The sequence below is a fragment of the Capricornis sumatraensis genome, chromosome 7 (assembly GCF_032405125.1).
Source record: "Capricornis sumatraensis isolate serow.1 chromosome 7, serow.2, whole genome shotgun sequence".
NCBI lineage: Eukaryota > Metazoa > Chordata > Mammalia > Artiodactyla > Bovidae > Capricornis > Capricornis sumatraensis.
The window spans coordinates 14,675,543-14,702,744 of record NC_091075.1 but is presented as its reverse complement, the minus strand read 5'-3'; the positions used below and the strand labels follow the sequence as shown (position 1 = coordinate 14,702,744).

At 38.8% G+C, this 27,202-nt stretch overlaps 1 protein-coding gene across 19 annotated transcripts in view; it reads right to left on the bottom strand.

Moving 5' to 3' along the window:
- The window catches only part of CAMK2D (calcium/calmodulin dependent protein kinase II delta), a 310,011-nt gene that overhangs the window by 186,912 nt on the left and 95,897 nt on the right, over window positions 1-27,202 (bottom strand). For all 19 annotated transcript variants that reach the window (XM_068975392.1, XM_068975398.1, XM_068975389.1 and 16 more), the window contains exon 3: window positions 21,772-21,831. In XM_068975392.1, coding sequence (XP_068831493.1) covers window positions 21,772-21,831 — 60 coding nt within the window. The remainder of the gene's footprint in view (window positions 1-21,771; window positions 21,832-27,202) is intronic.

Sequence of the window (27,202 nt, the reverse complement as noted above, 5' to 3'; positions counted from 1 at the left end):
ACAGCTCAGGCTGAATTAAACCCAAATGGATGATGTACATACTCAAAAGGGAACTTCCCTCAGAATCTCCAGAATCTTTCCAGGTCAGGTGTGGCAGGGGGAGTGAGCCTATTTATCTTTCTTTTCTGTGCAGTAGTGTTCACCATTCAGCCTAAAGACTTATTTTCTTTTCCACAAAGAGGTTGTGAAACCAGAACTTTCCTCAGCTGTCTCTGGAAGCTGGTGAAGCTAAGAGAGATCTTCCTTTCACAAAGGGCATGGGAAGATTTCCTGACCCTAGATACAGCTGGAAGCCAGATCCCTCTTCCTGATCTCTGATGAAAAGGATCATCCATTTGGTGGGACAACCCATGGCAGCAAAAGGAACTTAATTAGCTGATACAGATTAGAAGACTAGATTAATAAAATATCACTTATTGGAATGTATATTTTCAGTTCAGTTCAGTTGCTCAGTCGTGTCCCACTCTTTGCGACCCCATGGACTGCAGCATGCCAGGCTTCCCTGTCTATCACCAACTCCTGGAGCCTACTCAAACTCACGTCCATTGGATCGGTGATGCCATCCAACCATGTCATCCTCTGTCATCCCCTTCTCCTCCCGCCTTCAATCTTTCCCAGCATCAGGGTCTTTTCCAATGAGTTAGTTCTTTGCATCAAGTGGCTGGCCAACGCACTGGAGTTTCAGCAGCTTCAGCATCAGTCCTTCCGATGAATATTCAGGACTGATTTCCTTTAGGATAGACTGGTTGGATCTCCTTGCTGTCCAAGGGACTCTCAAGAGTCTTCTCCAACACTACAGTTCAAATGTATCTGTTTCTTCAGTTCTTCACTCAGAGAGTTATTAGTAGCCTTTTAGACCCCAAAGTTACCCAGTCATTTGCCAATATAACCATTTGAATGTCATGTGATATTGAAACACTCTATGAATGATTTTCATACTCTCCCAAGATACCTCTTAGAAAGAATATCATTAGAAATAAAATGCTGTCAGGAGTCTCGAATAATAGTAGAAAACATAAACACAGTAAATTCACTATTGACAACTTAATAAAAATCATGATACAATTTGTGCTAGGCTAAGTAACGGCCCACTCATGGTGATTATTCAAGTTATCAATTTGCAAAATGAACATGGGGCTAAAGGTGAAAATATATCTCTGAAATGAGACACACAACTTAAATCAAGAACAAGAAAAAGAGAACACTATACATAAATGCATATACACATATATATGTACATACATGCACACATATATACAACTGACCCTTGAACTTCACCCACTGAACAGGGGTAAGGAATACCAACCCTTCTTGCAATCAAAATTGCTATATAATTTTACAGTTGGCCCTCCATATCTGTAATTTCATATCTGCACAGTCAGTCAACCTCAAACTGTGTAAGTAATACATACTTACTAAAAAAAATATACCTATAAGTAGATGCACAAAGCTCAAACCTAAGTTGTTCAAGGATCAATTGTTATACATACATACACACACACACGGAGCAGCAATAATCTCTATGTTATATAACTTAAGAACTAGAAAGTAATCAAAATACCAGATAAATTCACAAAAGTGAAAATCTTTCTCAGAAAACTAGTTATATTTCTTCAGTCTGTATCTATTCAAATATCTGCTTTAAAATGTGATGTTTCAATGGAAATGAATAATTTTGTCTCCCAGGATATCAGAGGCAGACAGGGTAGAAAGGTCAAGCAGGGACAAGAGCAAGGACAAAGGTGTGGAGAGTCGGAACAATGGAAGCTGGATGCCAGAGACAGTTATCACAGTTTCAGGTCACAAATAGGGCTATCTGCAAAGTCATGCCCAGGGGCTCATAAGCCCAGACTTCAAGTGTGTAGAACACATGGTCCGGGGCCCAGGAAGAGCAAGTCAAAAACAAGAACCATGCCAGCAGTATCAATCACCTGAGGCAGAACAGGGTCTGGGACTGTGTGAATGGTCTTTTGAGGCCAGGGAATTCAGATAAGTTGTCGACACACAAAGAAAGAATTGTTGACCGCTGCTGGCAGCTTGCAGTCTGCATTTACAAGGAGAGCGGGTCAGTATTTCCCACAGCAGAAACCAGCAGAATTCCCGTCCACTGCCCATCTTGATAACCTGCTGGAATGGCTCAGGGCTGAGGCGAGGTTTGCTCATTTCCCTCGCTAGGGACCCTTGTGCTCTACCTGAAAGGCCAGCGTGTTCAGGAGGTATCACCCTCCCTCCCTGAGCGATACCAGAACCTCTTGGCGCTATGCTACCCTGCCCCATTCTGAGTAACCTAGCAGAGTGTTTAGGGGAATGCAGGTCCGTTTCACAAAGGATACAGGTCCAAAGGATACAGGGGATTCCCTCCTGATATCTCGGCACATGAAGATGAACATAAGATGCTCTCTTCTGTACTCTCAGAGAAGCAGTCCTCTATTTTACCAAAATTACTACATTATATGTTTTGTGTTATTAAGAAAGGCAAGCTCTCACTGAGGCTGTTCCCCTTTCCATTTTATAAGAGGCAGATTCTAGTAGACTCAGGATATTTGGGGAAGGATGGGGGAAAGATTAGATTCATAAAGAAAAACACCTCAAAAATATACAGAAAAAAACAGAAAAATAATCTCCTGTCAGAGTCACATCCGAGAAGGCAGTGAATCTGTCAAATACGGACAAAGCTGGCCTGGGTTCTGTGTAATCCCAAAGTTTAGAAAGATGGAAAAAAAAGTGAGGGGTCAAAATTGTTTCAGAAATAGTACTTGTATGTGTAAACACAGAGGTAATCTGAAACAGACAATCATGTTTCAAGTAAAAAAGGAATACAGCTAAGCTGTGAGTGATGTCAGCCCAACCTTTAAACCAAATCCAACACTGACAGGTTACCTAGGCGTGATAGTTGGTGGGCAAGGTGGACATTGGTGAACTGCTATCTAGAACCTCACTGCAGGGCAAGAAATCCAGGCAAGAGTCAACTAGGGGCAAAGGTAACAGCAAGATCAATAGCAAGTCTGACAAGAAACTGAGCAAGAGTCAAGGCTTTTCATATCTCAAGAACAGACAGACCGAGTCTGGAAAAGCACCACATCAGAAACCAGACTTGAAATGCAACTGTTTTCTGGAATTAGAGGAAGTCAGACATGGAAAGGCATACAAGTCATTATTGCACTGAGATGTTTTAGCTTCTATCCTCTGAGATTCAGAATAAGCTGGCCAAGAAATCAAGATCAAGCTGTTTCCTAGGCCCAGGAAAGAAAGCACTGGGGAGTCAAGCAGATATCTGAAGTCCAAGCAACCCACCCAGGAAGGTCTCCTAGACTCCAGAGTAGGCCTTAGCAAACTACAGCCCAGAGACCAAATCAAGCCCGGTGCCTAGTTTTGAATGGTCTATAAATCGAAAATAAGGTTTTTTTGTTGTTGTTGTTTTAATGGTTGCAAAAAAAAAAAGTCAAAAGAAGAATAATTTTATGACATATAAAAATAAATGTCAGGTTTCAGTGCCTGTAAATCAAGTTTTACTGGAGCACAGTCATGCCTATTCATTTAGGAAGTATCTATGGCTGCTTGGACAGCAAGGAGATCAAACCAGTCAATCCTAAAGGAAATCAACCTTGAATATTCTTTGGAAGGACTGCTGCTAAAGCTCCAATATTTTGGCCAACTGATGTGAAGAGCTGACTTACTGGAAAAGGCCCTGATGTTGGGAAAGATGGAGGGCAAAAGGAGAAGGGGGTGACAGGATGAGATGGTTGGATGGCATCACAGACTCAATGGTCATGAGTTTGAGGAAACTCTGGGAGATGGTGAAGGACAGGGAAGCCTGGCCTGCTACAGTACATGGGGTCACAAAGATAAGGACATGACTTAGAGAAAAGCAACAAATGGCTGCTTTGCATTACAATGCCAAAGTCAGAACAGTTAGGAAAAGAGAAGGCATGGTCAGCAAAGTCTAAAATATTTCCTATTGGGTGCTTCACAGAAAATGTTTGGCAATCCTTGCTCCAGAGAAGGGCTCCCAGAGGCCCTCAAAAGAATCACTGAGGACAGGCCAAGCAATAGTAAGAAAAACAACCAATCCTCTTTCTTTACTCAGCAGTTTGGCAATTTCATCTGAAAAGTAGGCTTTTGCTTTGAAGAGTGAAGTAGTCAAATTAAGGGGTAGCCCATAAGTGTCTAAGAATGAGGTTCACAACCAGATCAGTATGTGGTCTGGCAAAGGGGGGCATTGGTGGCATTTATTGCTGGAACAGTTCTGCTTCCTGGGGTATCAAGAGAATGCCCCCCAGGTAGATGGGGAAGCAGCCAGCAGTTGTAGGTGTCTGCCAGGGAGACCCTGAAACTCCAACAAAAATATCTAAGATTCTCCACGCTGCACTGGAAATACTTCAAACGGCACCAAGAGGGGTATGGGCCAAGATTCTGGGCCACAGGGTGGGGATTTCAGACTAAGTGACAAGGGATTATTTAGGAAGACCAGGCAGGAAAAAGAGGTACGCTGCCATATGGTGTTTTGATCTGCCCAACGAGATAGAAATCTTAAGTTTGCTCTCTGGTTTTAAAGTCTGTGTTGACTCTTTGCGACCCCATGAATTGCAGCATTCCAGGCCTCCCTGTCCATCACCAACTCCCAGAGTTCACTCAAACTCACGTCCATCAGGTCGGTGATGCCATCCAGCCATCTGTCGTCCCCTTCTCCTCCGGCCCCCAATCCCTCCCAGCATCAGAGTCTTTTCCAATGAGTCAACTCTTCACATGAGGTAGCCAAAGTACTGGAGTTTCAGCTTCAGCATCATTCCCTCCAAAGAAATCCTAGGGCTGATCTCCTTGCAGTCCAAGGGACTCTCAAGAGTCTTCTCCAACACCACAGTTCAAAAGCATCAGTTCTTCCACGCTCAGCTTTCTTCACAGTCCAACTCTCACATCCATACATGACCACTGGAAAAAGGCCTGGCGTGCTGCAATTCATGGGGTCGCAAAGAGTCGGACACGACTGAGCGACTGAACTGAACTGAACTGAACTAGCTGTGGTCTTGCCCTAAGCCACTGATATTACTTTAGCCAGAAGGATTCCAAAATTCTATAGATGAACTCTGTGCTTGAATAAAATAACTACATCATAAATTGAAATTTATGTTTTTTCTTATATTAATAGAAATCCTTCCTTAAAGCTCAGTTGGTAAAGAATCCGCCTGCAATGCAGGAGATCCGGGGTAGATCCCTGGGTTGGGAAGATCCCCTGGAGAAGGAAATGGCAACCCACTCCAATATTCTTGCCTGGAGAATCCCATGGACAGAGGAGCCTGGCAGGCTACAGTTCATGGGGTCACAAGAGTTGTACATGACTTAGCAACTAAATCACCACCACCACATTAATAGAAGGGTGTGTGTTCCCCACTAGATGATCTAAACTTAAGAATATATGCACCCATGCATTGTTTAATCCTTGCAACATTTACTGAGCACAGACTCTATGTCAGAGGCTATTTTAGGTACAAGGCAATATAATGGTTAAAAAGCCAAGTCTCTGTCTTTGTGGGGTTTTAAATGCTGTGCTATGCTTAGTCGCTCAGTCGTGTCCGACTCTTTAGTATACTTTACTAAGCATACAGTGTAGTGGTAAGTGTGAAGGAGAAAAGGGAAAGCAAAGCAGGCAGGCCTTGTGTGTGGTGGGCATGTGGGGAGGAGGCTATCCTTTAACACAGAGCTGTTGGGAAGGCCTTCTCATGAGGTGATGGTTGAGCAGAGGTCCGAGAGAAGCAGCCTGCAGGACTACTGGGGGCCTAGTGGAGGCAGCGTCCTCAGAAGGAACACAGGGCACAGGTGAGGAACCAAGAAGCCCGGAGCGGGTGGAGCAGGCCAGCCCAGGTGTTGGGGCAACAAGTGGAGCTGAGCTACGATAGGAAGGGAAAGCGGCTGGTGATCCCTGTGTAGAGGCTCAGGCCATTGAGAAGGCTCTAGGGCTTGTCCCCTGAGAAGCTGCTGAGCAGTTTCTGAGCAGAGGACAGACATGGTCAGACCCACAGCAGACAGCGTAATCCTGGTAAAATTCACTATTGAAACATGAAAATGTTCTCAAATTAAAAACAACTCACTGCAACACAACATTCCATTCATTTAGTCTCAAAAAAAATAAATCAATAACATTTTCCAGTTTACCGGAAGACCTCAGGAGAGAGTTACATTTTTTTCTGTTTTATTGGGAGATGCTTTGCAACTGTTACAGCATAGTAATGCATCACTGCTGCTAAGTCGCTTCAGTTGTGTCCAACTCTGTGCGACCCCATAGACGGCAGCCCACCAGGCTCCCCTGTCCCTGGGTTTCTCCAGGCAAGAATACTGGAGTGGGTTGCCATTTCCTTCTCCAATGCAAAAAAGAGAAAGTGAAGTCACTCAGTCGTGTCAGACTCTTTGCGACCCCATGGACTCCAGCCTACCAGGCTCCTCCACCCATGGGATTTTCCAGGCAAGAGTGCTGGAGTGGGTTGCCATTGCCTTCTCCGAATGCATCACTGATTCAGATTAAATGGGAACAGGACCTGTCAAAATTAGTTAGAGGGCAGAATTATTCTATTTTATTTAAACAAATTTCATTACCCTTTGGTATGTGAAGTAAGGAATCAGGTTTGCCAAGGTTGCCTAATAAAACTTGTTCTCATGGGCAGATTTTTAAAGGACTGCAATTAGCACATGTCAGCACCAGTCTCTGGTACATGGCTTCTGCTTACATTGCAAGTTCTAGGCTTCACTTTAATTAGATACTTCTGAATTCTTTCAATAGCAGTTTATTCTCTTCACTAGATGCAGACCTAAAATCTTACATTATTCATTTTCTTAACAAATTCTTTGGGGGGGATTAATAATGTAAAAGTACAAACAGGCATAAATAAATGTGAGATTAGCTTAGTTCCTGTCTAGGGGTTTATTTCCCAAATCAACTGGGTGGTATTTCTCCTTTTCACGGGATGCAGCCCCATCTCAAAATGCATGCTTTATTATGATGGGAGTTGAGGTGGAGAGAACTGTGCAAATCTTTTTAGGTGAATTACAAGATCATTAAGAATAACATGAGAGTTACGTTTAAGAGTAAAAGGAAATTTCTTCAAAATAATTTTTTTGTTTTATTATGAAATCTATGGTCCAAAGGCCCATATGTAGGCTCTACTAATCTCTGTAAATACTCCAAACTATATGAAAATTTTGACATCATATGTTATTTTGTGAAGAGAATCTATAACCTATACAAATTTATCCAAAGGAGGTTCAAGATCCAAAAGTGGTAAGAACCACTGTTCTAAATGACTCACAATGAAGACAAAATTACTTCACTAGAGAATTACATTTCTTTTTAATCTCCATTTATCTGATTCTTGGGGGGTACTGACATATAGTAACATTTCATTGTACAAATACCCTTCTTTAAAAAAAAATAACTTAGAAAAAACAAAATCCTAATTGATATTTCATCTTATTTACGATTGACATTTAAACTAGTTTTCTACTTTGTTGTTAAAATGAAATATTTTAGAAACTTTTGCTTGCAGGATATTCTATGCAAGTACCATTGCCTACTTGTCCTTCATTTAAGGGGACACATTGATTAAACTTTTTTAATGTAGGGAAATTGCAAGTATCCAGAGTTATAGCTAGTCTGGCTATTTGCCTTATTGTTAATGTTGTCATTCTTACTTTAAACTCCAATCTACTCAATTTCAGTTTAAAAATATTAAATTTTAAAAATTTATTTTTAATTGATTGAAGACTGATATACAATATTGGTTCGATTTCTGTCATACATTAATATGAATGAATCATAGGAAAATACATCCCCTCCCTCTTGAATCTCCCCCGACCTCCCGCCTTTTCCCACCCCTCTACGTTATTTCATAGCCTGAGTCATAGTTCCCTGAGTCATACAGCAAATTTCCATTACCTATCATTAACATTTTAGACCACATAATCCATTATTGTGAGGGGCTGTCTTTTGAACTGTGGGATACTTAGCAGCATTTGTGACTTCTACTCAATTGATGCCATATGGACACCCTCAACTGTGACAAGCAAAACACATACTGCTAAATAGCTCTAGGAGAAGGAGAGAGAGAAGGGGACAAAATCACTCCAGGCTAACAATCAACGATTTTAAATCACTGATTCTTTGGCTTTCTGAGGGGGAAAAGGCCTTGTTTTATTTCTCTTGCCCATATTAGGAATGGGTTATTAGAAAGTGACCAGGAGATGTAATTTGAAAGGCAGATTTAGATAAGGAATATCTAAAGAAAAGATCACTGAAATAATCTACACATATAAGAATGACATATGTTTTGAAAACCATGTTTTGTCAGAGTTCTTTTAGAAAGTTCCTAACAAATAAATTTAAATATATAATTGGAATTACTAGCTTCTAAATGAGAAATTGTTCGGGGAATGGAAATTGGCTAAAGAAAAAAATATGATCTTCAATACTGTAACTTCATTACAGCTTCAATAAATCTAAGCCTGTTAATAAAACATAGTCTTGGTACTTACAAGAGTAAATTGATGTAAGTCTACCTAAAATCAACACATTTGATCTATTATCGCTAAAAATGAAGTCAATATTACTTTCTTGTATACTTCTAAATATGTTGCCCCCAAATATAATTTCCTTTTATTTATTTAGGAAATTTTAGTTATTTTATATAAACATTTTCTTAAAGCACATTGAGAATAAAGATAGTCGCTGTTAAAACTCTTTTGAAAAGAAGTTTTTCATGCCCTTTACAAGTAGGGATTTGTTATCATCTGTCTTCGGCCCCTTCATAATCATTATACCACCGAGTGTGTTTATCCACTCTCACTATCCCCTACATGTGTGTTCATGCTAAGTTGCTTCAGTTGTGTCCAACTCTTTGAAAACCTATGGACTGTAGCCTGCCAGGCTCCTGTGTCCATGGGATTCTCCATGCAAGAATACTGAGTGGGTTGCCATTTCCTTCTCCAGAGGATCTTCCCAATCCAGGGATCAAACCCCATCTCTTATGTCTCCTGCACTGGCAGGAGGGTTCTTTACCCCCAGCGCCACCTGGAAAGCCTATCCCCTATATGTTCAGTTCAGTACATGCAGGCAAAGCCATGTCCGACTCTTTGTGACCCCATGGACTGTAGCCCGCCAGGCTCCTCTGTCCATGGAATTCTCCAGGCAAGAATACTGGAGTGGGTTGCCATTCCCTACATGTAAATGTCTCCAAATACGTATTCACATTTTCTAGAGCCCTCTGTCATGTCTCACGTGTAAGTCAGATAAGATATATCCAAATTAAAATAATTAAAGTCCTGAGTCCATAAAAGATACATGTTTGGCTGAGGCTTGAGGGACTAATGAGAAATGAGCCTCTTTGAGAGACATGAGAGGAAGAACATCCTAGAAATGCTGAATCACACAGTTAAGCAACAGAGTGGACAGAAACTATCTTCCTTATTCAGAACACTTTGAGAACACTTGACTGGTTTGACTTCCTCCATAAAAACAAAAGACCAAAAACCAAGAATCTAGCTATAGTCATGCACTGGTCTAGGAGGGACAATCATAATCACTGTAAATCACTTCCATCCTGAAGAGGAATGCCCAAGTGGTGAGAGGCTTACACTTTCTGGCAAAAAGGGATCAGGTTTTAGGTGGTGTTGTGTGCTCTTTCTAGTCTCCATTTTTTTTTTTTTTTTTTTTTGGTCCATGGTCCCTCAAAGGATATACTTTCTGACCATTAAAAACAATAATTTCATGTTCTGAAATTCAACTAAATTTCTAATATCTCCCAATGTTCTTTTCCTGCTTTGTTCCCTAAATTTAAGGGTCCAACATCTCTCTAGTAACCCAAACTAGACACCTCTACCATGGTTCAGGAACTCATCATGTCTTATACATACATTAATTCAAAAGACTCTTAAAGGCTTTTCAACACATTTCTCCTGACACCAAACAATTATGTTTATTATTACCAAATTTGTCTTTCGGGGAAAACTGATTTAATCATGTGTGTCGACTAAATAAATCTTTAATAATTTTCTATTTTCTATAGATTAGTGATCAAATTCCTTGGCATAGAAAGTCAAGACGCTCCACTACTATTCTCAGTCAATCTTGACAACCAACACACAAGTTACACTCTAATCATTCCAGAGTTTCTATCATTCCTCAAGTGTGATAAGGACACTTAAATCTGATCTTTGCCTTTGATGTCCTTTCTGTAATGCTATTAGAGTCTGATCCCTACTTCTTTATGGCAAAATTCTGTTCATTACCCAATGTATTTCAGTTAAACGTTTTAGCTTATTCCTTAGTGTTCTCATGGCACTCAGTAATTGCTTCATTATAGTATATAACCACATATTATTTTAATTGCAGACATCACTATCTGCCCTCCTAAACTGTAAATTCCTTGTGGTTAAGGACTAGGTCTCATTCATCTCTGTTGCCTTTTAGTATTTTAAGTGCCAAATTAATTCAGTATCTTTAAACAATATTTTTAAAGTTAAAATATTTTCAGAGCTAATCAAAGTATAAAATACTCCACCACTTTGATTTTAAAGAGCTTTGCTTTTAATACAAAATAGATCAACAAAGCATTGTTTTATTTATTTATTTTTACAAATAATCTAACCCAAAGTCATTTGAATATGCAAAACCACTGATACTCAAGGGAATCATAATTATGACTCTCTCTACAGGGTAACATAGCATATTCAAAAGCAGAGACATTACTTTGCCAACTAAGGTCCGCCTAGTCAAGGCTATCGTTTTTCCTGTGGTCATGTATGGATGTGAGAGTTGGACTGTGAAGAAAGCTTAGCGTGGAAGAACTGATGCTTTTGAACTGTGGTGTTGGAGAAGACTCTTGAGAGTCCCTTGGACTGCAAGGAGATCCAACCAGTCCATTCTAAAGGAGATCAGTTCTGGGTGTTCTTTGGAAGGAATGATGCTAAAGCTGAAACTCCAGTACTTTGGCCACCTCATGTGAAGAGTTGACTCACTGGAAAAGACCCTGATGCTGGGAAGGATTGGGGGCAGGAGGAGAAGGGGATGACAGAGGATGAGATGGCTGGATGGCATCACCAACTAGATGCACATGAGTTTGAGTGAACTCTGGGAGTTGGTGATGGACAGGGAGGTCTGGGTGTGCTGTGATTCATGGGGTCACAAAGAGTTGGACATGACTGAGCAACTGAACTGAACTGAAAATCAAATTATTTCCATAATATCTGTATCTGCTATGAGTGTTTCAATAATCTCATGATGATATTTCCCCTCTGTGGTTAGAAATAAAGATAAATAGTAAAATTACACAATATCTCTAGGAAAGGGTCTTAGTCTACTGTTATTTTAATCAATCTTCACAAAACTTGGAGCTTCTTTTCTCTACTTATTAAACAACAGTTTGAGTAATCCAAAGTTAGAGCATGGACTGTGAGAGTATCAGTAGCATCTACAGGCTTGAATTCCAACTTGGCCACTCACAGCTGTATAACTCTGGTGAACTGTGTAATCTCTTTGGGTTTTAGATTCCTGGTCTGTAAAATGGAGATAAGAAGGGCCTGTGTTTGCATTGTGGATTAAAAGACTATGAGCATGGACAGTACTCGGACCAGTGCCTGACAGCACAGCTAACAGTTCTGTTAGTAACTCTGGTGACAGAGTTTATTGGAATGTTTCCTTTCATGCAGCCCATCTTCAAATCTTAACACAATAGCTTTCTATAGCTCAATTTATTTTTATTATTGAAGCTATCAGAAGACAGGGAGTACAGCAATGATTTTTAAGTGATTAAAAGATTCCTGAGCTCTTTTCATGGCTTCCTGACTACTGTTGTTGCCTGTCGTGAGGGTAGAGAGAGGAGATGATTCCAACCAACTCAAGTCCCAGGAAAACAAACAGAGAAAAAGGTGCAAGTAATACTTGGAATTATTTTTCTTCGAAGTTTTAGTTTGGGGTCTAATTCTCAGCCTAAGAAACTAACACAAACTTCTGGTACTCTGTTAGGGGAGTCTACCCTGAAACTAGGGAAGATGGGACAAGGAGGAGACAAAATAGGTTTACTAGAAAAATCAGGAGATATGTTCAGGTAAACAATATGCATTGATAGATCAACGGGTACTACCCCGTAAGTCTCAATCACAAATTGTCCTTAATTTGTAACAGGACCGTTTTTTCTATCATTTCATCCACAATCCAGCTACTTCTAGTGTAACTCAGGACTTACAAAGGAACTGATAACAAATGGACTCAGATCCAAACTCCCTAATTAAAAGAGAATCTAAAATATTATCTTGAATCTAGAGTTTTTACACCAGTATTTTACCTTTCTACTAAATAAGATGTTTACTTTTAAAGATTATTAATTTAACTTTCAACAAAAAATTATAAAGTGTATATTACCGGCCATATTAAATAAACAAAAAGGAAGAAAGGAAGGAAAGCAGGCGAGGACAGAGGAAAAGCTAATAGATAATGAGTATTTTTGAAAATTTTTATTTGGTGGGAGAAAAAAAAGTTTGTGCTACATTTGTTAGAAGAGGATTATCAATTGTGCAGACAGCAAGACATTCTAAAAAGTAACTTAGCCTTCACACCAAATAATCAAGCAAAGGAAGTGAGATCTAATCAAATAAAAGGTGAAGATAAACCAAGAGTACTTTGGTTTTTATTACTGAATAGTGTGAAATTACCTTTTATCTGTTGGAGAGTCACTGGAGAAAGTTGTTTAAGAATATAAATGATACATTCTTGAGTAACTGCAAACATGAATATTAGGCCTAACTGCCAATAATGAAGGAGGTCATAGAGAAAAACTAAGTATTATGTGCTTGGAACATTGTTGAGTTTCTCACAACACTGAAAAAAACTTTTGACTGTCATTCACAAAACATTAATTTTGTCTTCTCAGCACAGCAATTAACATTTACTTACATGAGCTGTTTCCCCATGTGACTCTTTAGAGGGTTCAAAACCAAAATCTTGTAGCAATAGCCATGTAAGGCAATTTAATCATCTGATAACTACTGAGAATGTCTAAGATTAGTATTTGCTGGGACTTCCCTAGTGGTCCTGTGGCTAAAACTCCAAGCTCCCAATATAGGGGGCTAGGGTTAGATCCCCAGTCAGGGAACCAGATCCCACATATAGACCAGACCTCCCACAGACAAATAAATAAATATTTTAAAAAAGATTAATATTTACTGAATTTAAGCTTATACAAAATGTGATTGGATTGGTTTCTTATGAATTCTAGAAACTTGAAAGCTGCATGCAGATATAAAGGTAAAATTTTGTCAGAAACATAAGAACATGTAATTATTAATTTTATCTTATAAAAATCAGAAGGATGATAGTCGACCCAACAAATTTTTGAAAAGACTAGGGAGATCTAAAAGTGAGGTTAACATATTGCTTTCACAGTATGACACCATACCTCCAAGATCAAGTGAAAGAAGAGACAGTACATGCACAGTGAGGTCATAAGCAAGTTGCACATTTATCATCTCGTTAGAGATCTGCGAGTGACCTTGGGTTTATTTCCCTACTAAAACTTCTACTCTCTATCTGTAGACTCTATATTGGGCTTAGATAATTCCTAAGGACTCTTCCAGTTTTATATTTTAGGAAAAGGAAATTACACATACCCTCAATGCCATAAATTATCACTCGCAGGCATGGGAAAACTGCTTATATAGAAAGAAATGTCTATATATATTCTTTAATTTCTACCTGTCGTTGAATGTAATTTCTTGTACTGTTATATATGTCAAATTACAAAACTCATTCAATCAGAGCATCTTTCTGATTCATACCAGGGTAAATATATAAGATATAACTTATATAATTCACCAAAACTTACAGAACTTTCTTTTCTTGTATTAGTATTGGTGTTTTTTAAACTTAATGTTTACCCTATATGAAAGGAAGACTTATTTGAACCAAAAACATCATCAAAATTCTCCTAGAAAGGAAAACACAAATAACAACGACTTTTCAAGCATATTGCTATAAATCAGGTTCTTAAACACCAATACCTCTGTATATAGAGGGTATTAACAATTTAGGTTTGTCTTGAGAAATCTGTATGCAGGTCAGGAAGCAACAGTTAGAACTGGACATGGAACGACAGACTGGTTCCAAATAGGAAAAGGAGTACGTCAAGGCTGTATATTGTCACCCTGCTTATTTAACTTATATGCATAGTAAGTACATCATGAGAAACGCTGGACTGGAAGAAACACAAGCTGGAATCAAGATTTCCGGGAGAAATATCAATAACCTCAGATATGCAGATGACACCACCCTTATGGCAGAAAATGAAAAGGAGCTAAAAAGCCTCTTGAAAGTGAAAGCGGAGAGCGAAAAGTTGGCTCAACATTCAGAAAACAAAGATCATGGCATCTGCTCCCATCACTTCATGGGAAATAGATGGGGAAACAGTGGAAACAGTGTCAGACTTTATTTTTCTGGGCTCCAAAATCACTGCAGATGGTGACTGCAGCCATGAAATTAAAAGACGCTTACTCCTTGGAAGAAAAGTTATGACCAACCTAGATAGCATATTCAAAAGCAGAGACATTACTTTGCCGACTAAGGTCCGTCTAGTCAAGGCTATGGTTTTTCCTGTGGTCATGTATGGATGTGAGAGTTGGACTGTGAAGAAGGCTGAGCACCGAAGAATTGATGCTTTTGAACTGTGGTGTTGGAGAAGACTCCTGAGAGTCCTTTGGACTGCAAGGAGATCCAACCAGTCCATTCTGAAGGAGATCAGTTCTGGGTGTTCTTTGGAAGGAATGATGCTGAAGCTGAAGCTCCAGTACGTTGGCCACCTCATGCGAAGAGTTGACTCATTGGAAAAGACTCTGATGTTGGGAGGGATTGGGGGCAGGAGGAGAAGGGGACGACTGAGGATGAGATGGCTGGATGGCATCACCGACTCAATGGACGTGAGTCTGAGTGAACTCCGGGAGATGGTGATGGACAGGGAGGCCTGGCGTGCTGCGATTCATGGGGTCGCAAAGAGTCGGACACGACTGAGCAACTGAACTGAACTGAACTGAATGTCATTAAAGAACTGTGACTTGGATAAGTCATATAGATTTAGAAAACGTTAGTTTCCCTAATGGTTGATAAAAATAAGAGTTTGTACTAGATAATCTATGAGATCTCTTTCACTGCAATATTGATTCTGATTATTTATAATATGTATATTATACATAATATGATATATATATACAGACAGTTTATATCATACAAATAATACACAACAGATTCTGAAATATATTTTCCCACTATTAAGTACATATACCTCTCAGGAAGAAATTACTAAACATTAAGAAATGATTGCATAATATCACTTAATTATGAAATCTAAAAAATAAAACAAAACTAGCAAATACAACAAGGCAAAAGCAGACTCAGATATAGAGAACCTACTAGTGGTTATAGTGTAGGGGGGGAGGGGCATGATAGGAGCAGGGTTTCAAGAGATACAAACTACTCTGTATAAAATAAATAAGCTGCAATGACATATTGCACAACACAGGGAATATAGCCAATATTTCATAATAACTATAAATGGAATATAACCTTTAAAAAGTGAATCACTATGTTGTACGCCTAAAACAATATGGTAAACTAACTATACCTCAATTAAAAAATAAAATGTTTAATTAGGTGGTTTCTGGTAAGTAAGGCTCTGTAATAATTTATTCAGTTGTTTATCTACATTAAATAGCTTCCAAAGTTTATTAACTCCTCACCAAAATGACAAGATGCATTATTTAATTCTAATAATTCTCAGAAGGAAATAAAAAGATCAAAATCTTCTCTTCTTTACAAGGAGAACAGCTAGAAGTTAGTGAGCAGACAGAATGTGCTTTGGCAGTTCACAGAACAGACCAGCATCAGAAGCAGAAAAAAGTGGGGTCCACAAGTCTATAGAGTTTTCCATTAATACTACATCTTTAATTTTCTATTGCACTTCATAACGACATATGAGTGACTGCGTTTATGTGTGTTCTAGGGTGGTGGCTATGAGAGATAGTAAAAAGGATGTAATCATGAAGAGATTGTGATCTCAGGAAGGTTAACTCATTGTAGGTGGGGTCCCAGGGCTCTAATACAGACTAGATTGGAAAAGGCCACATATCCCTTCCATTGACTCTCTGGCTACTGGGCTTCGCTAAGCCTCGTCAGTAAAGGCTCCCCTAAAAAGGTGATGCTGATCCTCTACAAATAGAAACGTTCCTTCAAACTTTCAAACACTTGTCTTGCACTTTCCAACATCTACAAAAAGGGTAAATTCAAGTCCTTAGAGAATGGGATAACCCAGTAACGAAATCTTTTCATAACACTAACTGCAAAGTTGTCTCAAATACTGATCTCCTCGGAAAAGGATTGTCAGTTGGCATTTTCTCACTGAGGGCATCAAATCTGTCAGATCAAAGCTCTTGATATTTTCTCTTTTCTTTCCCTAGTCCAGTTCTTTTCAGATTCGTATAGCTGAATTTAATGAGTACATTGCTTCTCTTCCTAGTTTTCCCTTACTGTTTTTAATTATTTGGGCTTCACTACAGGTTTCAATAAATTTCTCAGTAAGAATGCTGATCAAAGATCAAGCACAAAAGCAATGGAAATACAGAATCATTTTTCGAACAATTTAGCTATTACCTTAAGCATCAATATTTCATTTCACTACCTTAATGGCATTTTCCCCTGGTTTAGTAAATGTGTTGACATGTAGCTCAAACTATCTGGCTTACCACAAATCTTTTCATACCTCAAGAGAAAATAAGCCATTTTATTCAAATAAGAGATGAACAATCGAAAACAAGCTAATTAACAGAAGCATGAGGTCAGACAATCTCTCCAAATTTCATCAACGCTGTGGTGCCAGTTTAGAGTTAGCCATCAATATAATCCTTCCAGTTTGTTCAAACAAAACTGACGCGCTGCTCCAAGGACAGAAAAATGATGGGGCTACTGAGGAAATTGCCTCTACTTTCAAATTAGTGGCGTCAAAGCATGCATGGTGCTTTTCAGAGACTACACGGTCCACACAGAGAAGGGCGCCACACTGGAGCTATTTCAATTCTTACCCAAGACAATGGAGCCGAGGGCATCAGGGTGATAAAAACCGGATTTTGGTGAACTGGAGGAGCACTATTATTCCTGACTCTGCTTAGGTGACCACAACCCATTTCACACACTGCAGACAGAGCAAATTGGTCTGTGACACACTCCTCTCACTTGGCTTCCCATTGCACTTAGAATAAAACCCAAACCCTCTAATCTGGCTTAAAAGCCCTCCCACCAGGTACTACTATCCTTCTGACTCATCTAAGGGTACCTCCCACTCCCCCAGGGCAGGGCACACGCTGGAGCCTGACTCCCTGCCTAATAAGAGAAGCTCCTCTGCTCACAGTCCTTCCTCTCTGAGCTTTTCCATGACGGATCCTTCCTGTCATAGAGATATAACTTTAAATGTGACCTCCACATACATACTGTGCCAGATAAGCCACGCTAAAGTAAGGACAGAGACTCTTTCCTCGACCCAGCTTTAGGCTCATCTAAGCCCTCTTTTCCGGAGAAGGCAATGGCAACCCACTCCAGTACTCTTGCCTGGAAAATCCCATGGACGGACGAGCCTGGTAGACTGAAGTCCATGGGGTCGCTAGGAGTCGGACGCGACTGAGCAACTTTACTTTCACGTTTCACTTTCATGCGTTGGAGAAGGAAATGGCAACCCACTCCAGTGTTCTTGCCTGGAGAATCCCAGGGACGGGGAGCCTGGTAGGCTGCCGTCTCTGCGGTCGCACAGTCGGACACGACTAAAGTGACTTAGCAGCAGCAGCAAGCCATCTTTTCAACTAGGTCACATCCTTTGAGGTCCTGTTCTCAAACTACCTGAGTGAGATTTAGCAAAGAATCCCGGGAAGTCATCCTCCCACCTTTGATATTTGCTTACCCTTGAAATCTGATCAAGTTCCTCACCATCTAACCTTGATATCTAAGTCTTCAGTCTGCCTTTAGTAAGAATTTTGTTATTCTAGGCCACTTTAGCAAGAATCCCCCCTACTTTTGATAGCTCTTCTTAATAACTTTCCACTCATTGACCCCTCATTCTGCTCCTTGGCCATAAAATCTCCAGTTGTCTTTGCTAAAATCAGAATTTAGCTCAGCTCTTTCTTCTACTGCAGTTAATACTGAATCAAATCTGTCTACTGACTTTAACTGGGTGTTCGGTGTCTCTCTTTGACAGTGGCCACCCAATGCCCTTGTATCAAATTACCCTAATTTAATTCTCTGCAGAGAACCAGTTCCCATGACATTATTCCCAAGGTTTATTTGTTTACGGCCTTTCTCCTTCCATGAGGTTCCAAGGCTGGGGAAAAGCAGGGATATTATCTTTTTTGATCACTGTTTCATTACCAGTATGTTAAGCCTAGAACATGGGCTGGTGATAGCTACACACTCAATAAACTTTGTTTACAATTAAAAATTATATTTTCATGGTTTGTCTAAAGGGGAATAAAAATGTATACAAGAGAATGCTGGAAATTAGCATACACAGAAGACTCATTATAAAAAGGCAGACATGAACAAATATTAAAAAGTTGTTCTCTCTGGTTTCTTCTTCCTATATAATTTTATTTTCCAAATTCTCCACTAAATGTGTGTATTACTTTGAAAATCAGAAAAACATGAAAAAAAAAAAACTGCTGAAGAAAAAGTGGTTTAGTGAATGACCACTTTTAGTTGGTTTAATATGTTTCTTTGGGAGCAACATTTCAGTTGCTGTAAATCCTCAGATTATCGATTCTGTGCCAAGAGAAAGATACACAAAAATAAAAATGCACCAAGCCAATTTTCACAGGGGAAAAAATTGTCAGAAATAGTATTTCCTTCCTTGAAGTTCAAAAAACCTGACAGATTTTTAAAAAACCAAGCAAATAATAGAACAGAGGAAGTAGAGGAGGATAAGAATCTCATATTCTTTAGATACCAGATTATCTATTTCAAGGAAATCAAGACCAAATGCTGTGACTTTCCTGTTAGTTCAGTGGCTAAGACTCTGTGCTCCCAATGCTGGGGGCCTGGGTTCAAGCCCTGGTAGAGGAACTAGATTCCACAGGCTGCAACTAAAAAGAGATCCCATAAGCCACAATGAAGAATGAAGATCCTGCATACAGCCACTAAGACCCAGCACAACCAAAGAAATACATAAACACATTAAAAAAAGAAAAAAACCAAAACCCTTCCTGAATGAGTAGCAAGTAAGCAACAGATCCCTGTGAAGCTGTTAACGATCTCAACAGGACCACCTGCCAGTCCACCAGCGGATGTCCATGGAAGCAACTGTCTATCAAGCGTACCTTTGTCTGTGGTGGCTGACCATTTTATATTACTGTGGTCCTTGTTGTTTCATCATTTGGCATCACATGAGTAAATACAACATTGTCACATTACACAGCATGGAGCTCCATCAATTAAGATAAAATAAAAACGACTCATCCTCATTTCTCCAATTGGGGAAAAAAAAGCTTTGGTGGAGTCCACGGAGCAAGTGCCTGCCTCAGGGCCTGTTTGCAAAGGCAGTTTGTTCCCTCTGCCTGTAGAGCTTTCTTTCCCCAGAGAGTCTCTTCCCGCAGACTTGCCTCCTCCTGTTTCTTAGGTTTTCACTCAAATTTCATTCTTAATAAAGTCATCCTGATCAGTGCTTTAAAATATAATCCCCCATCGTACCCAATTTCTTTTCCGCTGCTTTCTCTCCCAGTAATTAACACAGCCTAACATCCGCTATGTGTGGTCTGTCCACCCCAGTAATGCAAGCTCCACAAAGCGAGGAGTATTAGACTGCTGTATTCTCACTATATCCCCAAAACATTAATTTGTTGAATGATATGAGTGAACTTGCTACTCTATAATGATTTGAGATCATGTCTTAGAAGTTTAATATACCTATGATTTATACACTAAAGTACAGGATTACTAGAAATCTCTCTTGTGGTTAGAAACGGGTCTGAAAGTTCAAAAGACCCGAGAGAGAGAAAACCTCAAGTGCAGCAGCTAAGGACACTGGCTGCCACGGACCCTTGAGAAAACGCTATTTTGCGTCAGACTGTGTTGATGGTGCGATGTCACAAGACTTTAGAACTTTCCCCAGTGTACAGCTTCCCCTTTTTTGGTAAGGCTATTCTGTATGGGAGTCAAAACGAAAATCATTCTTGTTTTACTTTGGGTTTCTTTGGTTCGACTTTGGTCTGCTAAAGGAAATGGAGGCATCTGTTTTCATTATCTATAGAAGCTGAGTTTCATAGAAGGATCCCTATTAAAAACAAATGAGCAAAAACAACTTCCTTTCATATGAATAACAAGTTCAGTAAACTACAATTTCATTTACCTTAAACCTGAGTGAGAAAAACAGTCTTTGAACTATAATCCGTTTGTACTGTATAAGTCCTCTTTAGTCAATATTATGAGCTGAATTGTGTCTCTCCAAAATTCATGTTGAAGTCCCAACTCCCAGTTCCCCAGTATGGGAGGATATTTGGAGCTAGGGTCTTTAAAAGAGTAATTGAGGTTTTAGGAAGGACCTTAATCCAATGTGATCAGTGCCCTCAAAGAATAAATGAAAATAGAGACATTATACAGAAGGAAGATCATGTAAAAACGTAAGAAGATGGCCACCAACAAGCCAAGGAGGGAGGTCTCAGAAGAATCCATGCCTCCCCGCACCTTGATCTCGGACTTTTTGTTTCCAGAATTGTGACAAAAGATATTTCTCTCTTTTAAGTTACCCAGTCTGTGGAACTTGGTGTTATGACAGTCCTAGCAAAATAATCCAGCCAATTAAGAAATACCATAGACTTTTATCAGGGTAAAATACTTAGAAAGAGGCATATTTACATTTCAGAAGTTGTTTTGTTCTCTCTGTAAGCAGAAGGCTTTTATTAGACAGCCACTAATTTGTTAATGCTTCAGATTTACTTGTTAGTGTCTATTTACTCAAGAACCTAAGAAGTACCTACAAATTGAAGGATACTAAAAACTTCAAGGGAGGAATAGAACCAGAATGGCTTTATACATAAAAATAGAGAAACTTAGACCTTGTCAGTGAATGATTTTGCTATTTTTACTGCACTGCCGCTCCCTCTTTCCCTCCTCCTACATCAGAAACATTTTGGCTGACAGTAAAACTAACAGAGTAGGACAGGAACATTTCTCAAAAATAATCAAAACTACTGTCACAGAATATAGCATTTTCTTTTCCTTCCCTTTGTTTCTTTCCTCTATTTCTCTTACATTCACAATTATTTTTCAATTTTGAACATTATCATGCTATTATATTCATGAGGGATAATATTCTGAAATAATTCTACTAGTTTCTAGAATAGAATCAATGATTACAAAGTAAACACTTTACACTGGAGGTGAAAAGTAACTTAGCTGACTAACATAATGGCTTAAGTTCTCTCTCTCCATACTTCAGTATCAGCAGCTGAAGAATCGTTAAAGATACATAAAAGCACTATTCAACTAAGATACCTTATATTATTTCTAACGCGCTTGTAAGAAAGAATTGCTACCTCTTGAAAAACTTTCAAAAACTCTGAAGAATCAATGTAACTAATATCAAAAGTTAGGAACCTATTAGTTAATAATTACAAATAATATTCTAGTTTATTAAATATCTTAAGTTGTGTAAAATTATGTTATGTAAAATTTTAATTAATATTTAAAACATGCTGAAAACATTTCCTTACCAATATTGGGGTGCTTCAAAAGACGGCAGATTCTAGCTTCCCTTTCCAGTTTCTGATGATCTATTAAAATAAATAAATAAATAAATGAATTCCATTTAGCCAAAAGATGAAGTAATGATAAACAACATATTAAAATGACATGAAGACTTTACATGTATTTATCTTTTAAGTCATCTGAGTTGGGAATTAGGTGAACACAATAGTTTAATAATCTAAACATTTTTATTGGTTTGAAATTTGACTGCCGTGTAGAACAGGGTTGAATTTAGATTTGAGCTGGGGAAAACAGTAAAAATGGCACAAAACGATAACATTCTTTCTTATCTTTACCCTAGGTATATACCGTTAAAACAACTTCAGCCAATATGGACATACATTTAAACAAAGGATTTCTATCTAGCAATCAGAATGCCAATGGAACCAGTGCTAAACAGGGTTAGTAACAATTTATTCCTAACAACAAAGTGTTTCCTGTCCAGACATATTTTCTATCAACTACTCCACATAATTTCTGGTTCAGCTTCCTAGGCGTACGATACTTTTCCATGTATCATGGACTCCAAACACCAAACTGTTTGCTCGTCTCCACCCTTCTCTGTATCCCTAACCATTTCTTTGAAGGGGCACAGAGATTACTGTAAACTTGCATCTTAAAAACTATCTGATACTCTTCTTTGGTTTCTTTATAATAGTTCATATGCACATAATTATAACCAAAATCACTAGCCAAAGCACAAAATAAGTAACAGAGAGAGAAGCAGAAACACATGTTGCCAGTAAGAATAGTGTTGTAGAGTGCTCCTTATTGAAAGACCTGATTTAAACCTTACAACAGCCCTCTAAGATAGGCAATCTTATTATCCCTACTTTACACCAACAAAAACTAGGGCAGAGAAAGGTTAAGATCATAAAATTAGTTACTGGCATCTACCAATCTGCTCTTACTAACTAGTGTCACAAGACAGCCTCAAGAGACTGAGGTGGGCATCTACCTAACCACCCCACACAGTTTATGCCAACTGTCCTCACACTCTGGCCTCAGAACCCCTTCACACTCATAAAGTAAATGGGAACCCCCCAACAAAGCTTTTGATTATGTGGATTAGATCTATTAATGCTTATTAGAAATAAAACGGAGACAAACTTTAAACAGATATTTATAAATTCACTTAATAATGAACCCATTATATTAACATAAGTGACTGCATTTAATTTTTAAACATTTATTAGGAAATAACTGAAACTTACAGAAAACTCAAGGACCAAGAATAGTTCCCCCAAATCCTAGGTACTGTTTATTCAGATATATTATTAACATTTTACCCGCTCTCCACATATATGATCATGTGTATCTATACATATTTACCTAATTGACACATGTGTATACAAATAAATACATATGTTTATAAAAAAAAAAAAGAACCATTTGAAGGTAAGTTAATAAACATTAAGGTCCTTTACCCCTAAAATTTCAGTGTGAATTATCAAGAATTGTGAATGTTCTCTTACAATCACAGTATGTTATCAACTTCCACAAATTTAACAATAAGACAATAATTTACCATTCACACTCCATTTTGTCGATTTAACCCAAGGATGTCCCTTATAGCATTTTTCTCCCTTTAATGCAAGATCCAGTCTAGGGTCAAATATGGCATTTAGTTGTCATTTCTCTTTAGCTCCTTTAGTCTGGAATATTTCCACAGTTTCCCTTTATCTTTTGTGACCTGACATTTCTGAAGAATACCATCATGTCTATTTTTCAAAGAGAATATTTCTCATTTTGGTTTTTGGTTTTGTCAAATGATCGCTCATGATATGATTAAGGCTATGTGTTCTCAGCTAGAACATTATCCTTTTCAGGCTCTCACATCTGTATGTACACACTGTCCAACCGCTCCTCAAAAGTAATGATAACCAGGTCAAGGTGCTGCTGAATTTCTTTAATTATCTTTTTAATTTTCTTTTGTAACTAAAAAGTATGTGGGAAGAATTTTTAGATCTTTTTTTCATGATTTTAAGATCATGAAAACATCTTGCTCTTCATAAAAACTGCCCTCTACATTTAGCATTCGGTGATAACTCTTGCCTGAACCAATCTTTAATTTGGTGTGCTTTTGGTAACAATAGACGCTTAAGTGCTGATTTTCCAGCTCCAGCATATACAAATGAACACAAAATGTTAAACTAGATTTTAAAGACGCATCTAACACCATCTTAAATACTGCAGAAGTAACACACATAAACCATATGGAAAGCATATGCTTATAGGAATTATAATTTTTGTAATGGAGACAGGAAAATGCAAACATGTATGCTAAACCATGTGAGCTATATATCATCTGATATCATCTGATACACCTACAATTAAGTGAAAATGAAGAAGAAGAAGGTAGCAAAAGACCTTTATGGACAATAAGTGAGTGGTATCAAGTTTTAGCTGTAGAGATAAACACAGAATTTTATATAGCCTATTCTTATGGACTCACTGTGTCCCTATAAAATTCCTATGTTGAACTCCTAACCTCTAGTACCTCAGAATGGGACTGTATTTGGAGGTATTGTTTTTAAAGGGAATAATTAAGTTAAAATGAGGTAATTAAGGGTGGGCCCTAATGCAATATGACTGGTATCCTTAAAGGAAAAGGAGTTTAGGACACAGATGTGCCAAGAGGGAAGACCACGTGAAGTTACAGGGAGAAGATGGACAGCTACAAACCACAGAGAGGCTTCCAGCCTCCATAATTTGAGTAAACAAATTTCTATCATTCAGGCTTAGTCTGTGGTACTTTGTTATGGCAGCCTCTAGCTAACTAATAGACAGAAGTATTAGCTTTCCATCACTATAAAACCAAGTACTACAAACTTAGAAGCTTAAAACAATATGTATTTTTAATCTTGAATTTTCTGTGCATCTGGAACATGGGCATATTTTAAGTGAGCCCTTTGTTTTAGGGTTTCTCACAAGATGCCATGAAGGTATCAGTCAGGGTTGGGGTACCATTGAGAATCTTGACTGGGCAGGATTTGCTTCTGGGCCCCTAGCTGGGGGTAGTATTTAGTTCCCCAAGAGCTGCTGAGCTGAGGGTCTCAGCTTCCTAGCTGGCCACTGACTGGAGGCTGCCCTCAATTCCTTGCTACATGCCAACATGGCAACTTGCTTCATCAAAGCCACCAAAGGAAAGAAACAGCTAGCAAAAGGAAGTCCCTATCTGTCTAGCCTAATCATGAAGTGACAACCACCACACTTGCCATGTGTGCTTGGTTAGCAGAGAGTCACTAATAGAAAGCCCAGAGATAAATCCACGCACCTTATCTTTGACAAAGAAGGCAAGAATATACAGTGGAGAAAAGACACTCTCTTTAACAAGCGGTGCCAGGAAAACTGGTCAACCACTTGTAAAAGAATGAAACTAGAACACTTTCTAACACCATACACAAAAATAAACTCAAAATGAATTAAAGATCTAAATGTAAGACCAGAAACTATAACACTCCTAGAGGAAAACATAGACAAAATACTCTCTGACATAAATCATAGCAGAATCCTCTATGACTCATCTCCCAGAAATGGAAATAAAAGCAAAAATAAACAAATGGGACCTAATTAAACTTAAAAGCTTTTGCACAACGAAGGAAACTATAAGCAAGGTGAAAAGACAGCCTTCAGAATGGGAGAAAATATGAGCAAATGGAGCAACTAACAAAGAATTAATCTCAAAAATATACAAGCAGCTCCTGCAACTCAATTCCAGAAAAATAAATGCCCCAATCAAAAAATGAGCCAAAGAACTAAACACATTTCTCCAAAGAAGACATACAGATGGCTAACAAGCACATGAAAAGATGCTCAGCATCACTCATTATCAGAGAAATGCTAATCAAAACCACAATGAGGTACCATCTCACAACGAGTCAGAATGGCTGCTATCCAAAAGTCTACAAACAATAAATGCTAGAGAGAGTGCAGAGAAAAAGGAACCCTCTTACACTGTTGGTGGGAATGCAAACTAGTACAGCCACTACGGAGAATAGTGTAGAGATAGAACTGGAAATAGAACTGCCATAGGACCCAGCAATTCCACTGCTGGGCATACACACCAAGGAAACCAGAATAGAAAGAGACACGTGTACCCCAATGTTCATTGCAGCACTGTTTATAATAGCCAGGACATGGAAGCAACCTAGATGTCCATCAGCAGATGAATGGATAAGAAAGCTGTGGTACATATGCACAATGGAGTATTACTCAGCCATTAAAAAGAATGCATTTGAATCAGTTCTAATGAGGTGGATGAAACTGGAGCCTACAGAGTGAAGTAAGCCAGAAAAAAAACCCAGCAATACAGTATACTAATGCATATATATGGAATTTAGAAAGATGGTAACAATGACCCTATATGTGAAACAGCAAAGAGACACAGATGTAAAGAACAGTCTTTTGGACTCTGTGGGAGAAGGTGAGGGTGGGATGATTTGAGAGGGTAGCGTTGAAACGCATATATTATCATATGTGAAACAGATCACCAGTCCAGGTTCAATGCATGAGACAGGGTGCTTGGTGCTGGTGCACTGGGATGACCCAGAGGGATGAGATGGGGAAGGAGGTGGGAGGGGGGTTGAGGATGGGGAACACATGTGCAACCATGGCAGATCCATGTCAATGTATGACAAAAAAACCACTACAATATTGTAAAGTAATAAACCTCCAATTAAAATAAAGAAATAAATTTTAAAAAAAAGAAGTCACTAAGCTGGCTTACTTTTTAAGGGGAAATAGTTAGACAAGAGCAGGAACAGCAGGAAGTAAGGATTGTCCAGGCCACCTTAGAGGCTGCGTGCCACCTCTGACTACGAGGACTGAGGTTTCACGAGTCTCTTTCTGATACCCGGGTTCACGTACTTTTTCTTCCATACAATCACATAACTTAGTGATCTCCTATGACTCACAAGGCATTCTGCACTCTTCCATTGGGGGATGTTGTGACATCTCAGACATGATGACAGAACTACAGTTTTCATTAAATGGAAATGTGTATTGCCTGGTGTGCTCCACATTCAACATCAAGTTCATGACTTTCGAGGGAGCAGGTAGGTGAGGAGGAGTTATTAAGCACCTATTATTACCAAAAGCACACTTCTGTATTCATCCTGCTAAAGAGAAGAATTAGTTCTACATTTAACATTTCCTTTACTTTTCATTCAGGGGGCAACAATAATTATACACCTTACCTCATCATTCCCAGCAATTACAACTACGATGGTAAGAGGCAAAAACAGATCAGAAAAGGCAAGAAAGAGATCCATAATACTGTAGATCACCGTTTGAAGATTTTCTTTTATTATCCACACACCCTGCAGCTAGTGCAGAACCAGCTTCATTTATCATTTAATATTTATTAAAGTACTCAACCTATAATAGTTTGGCTTT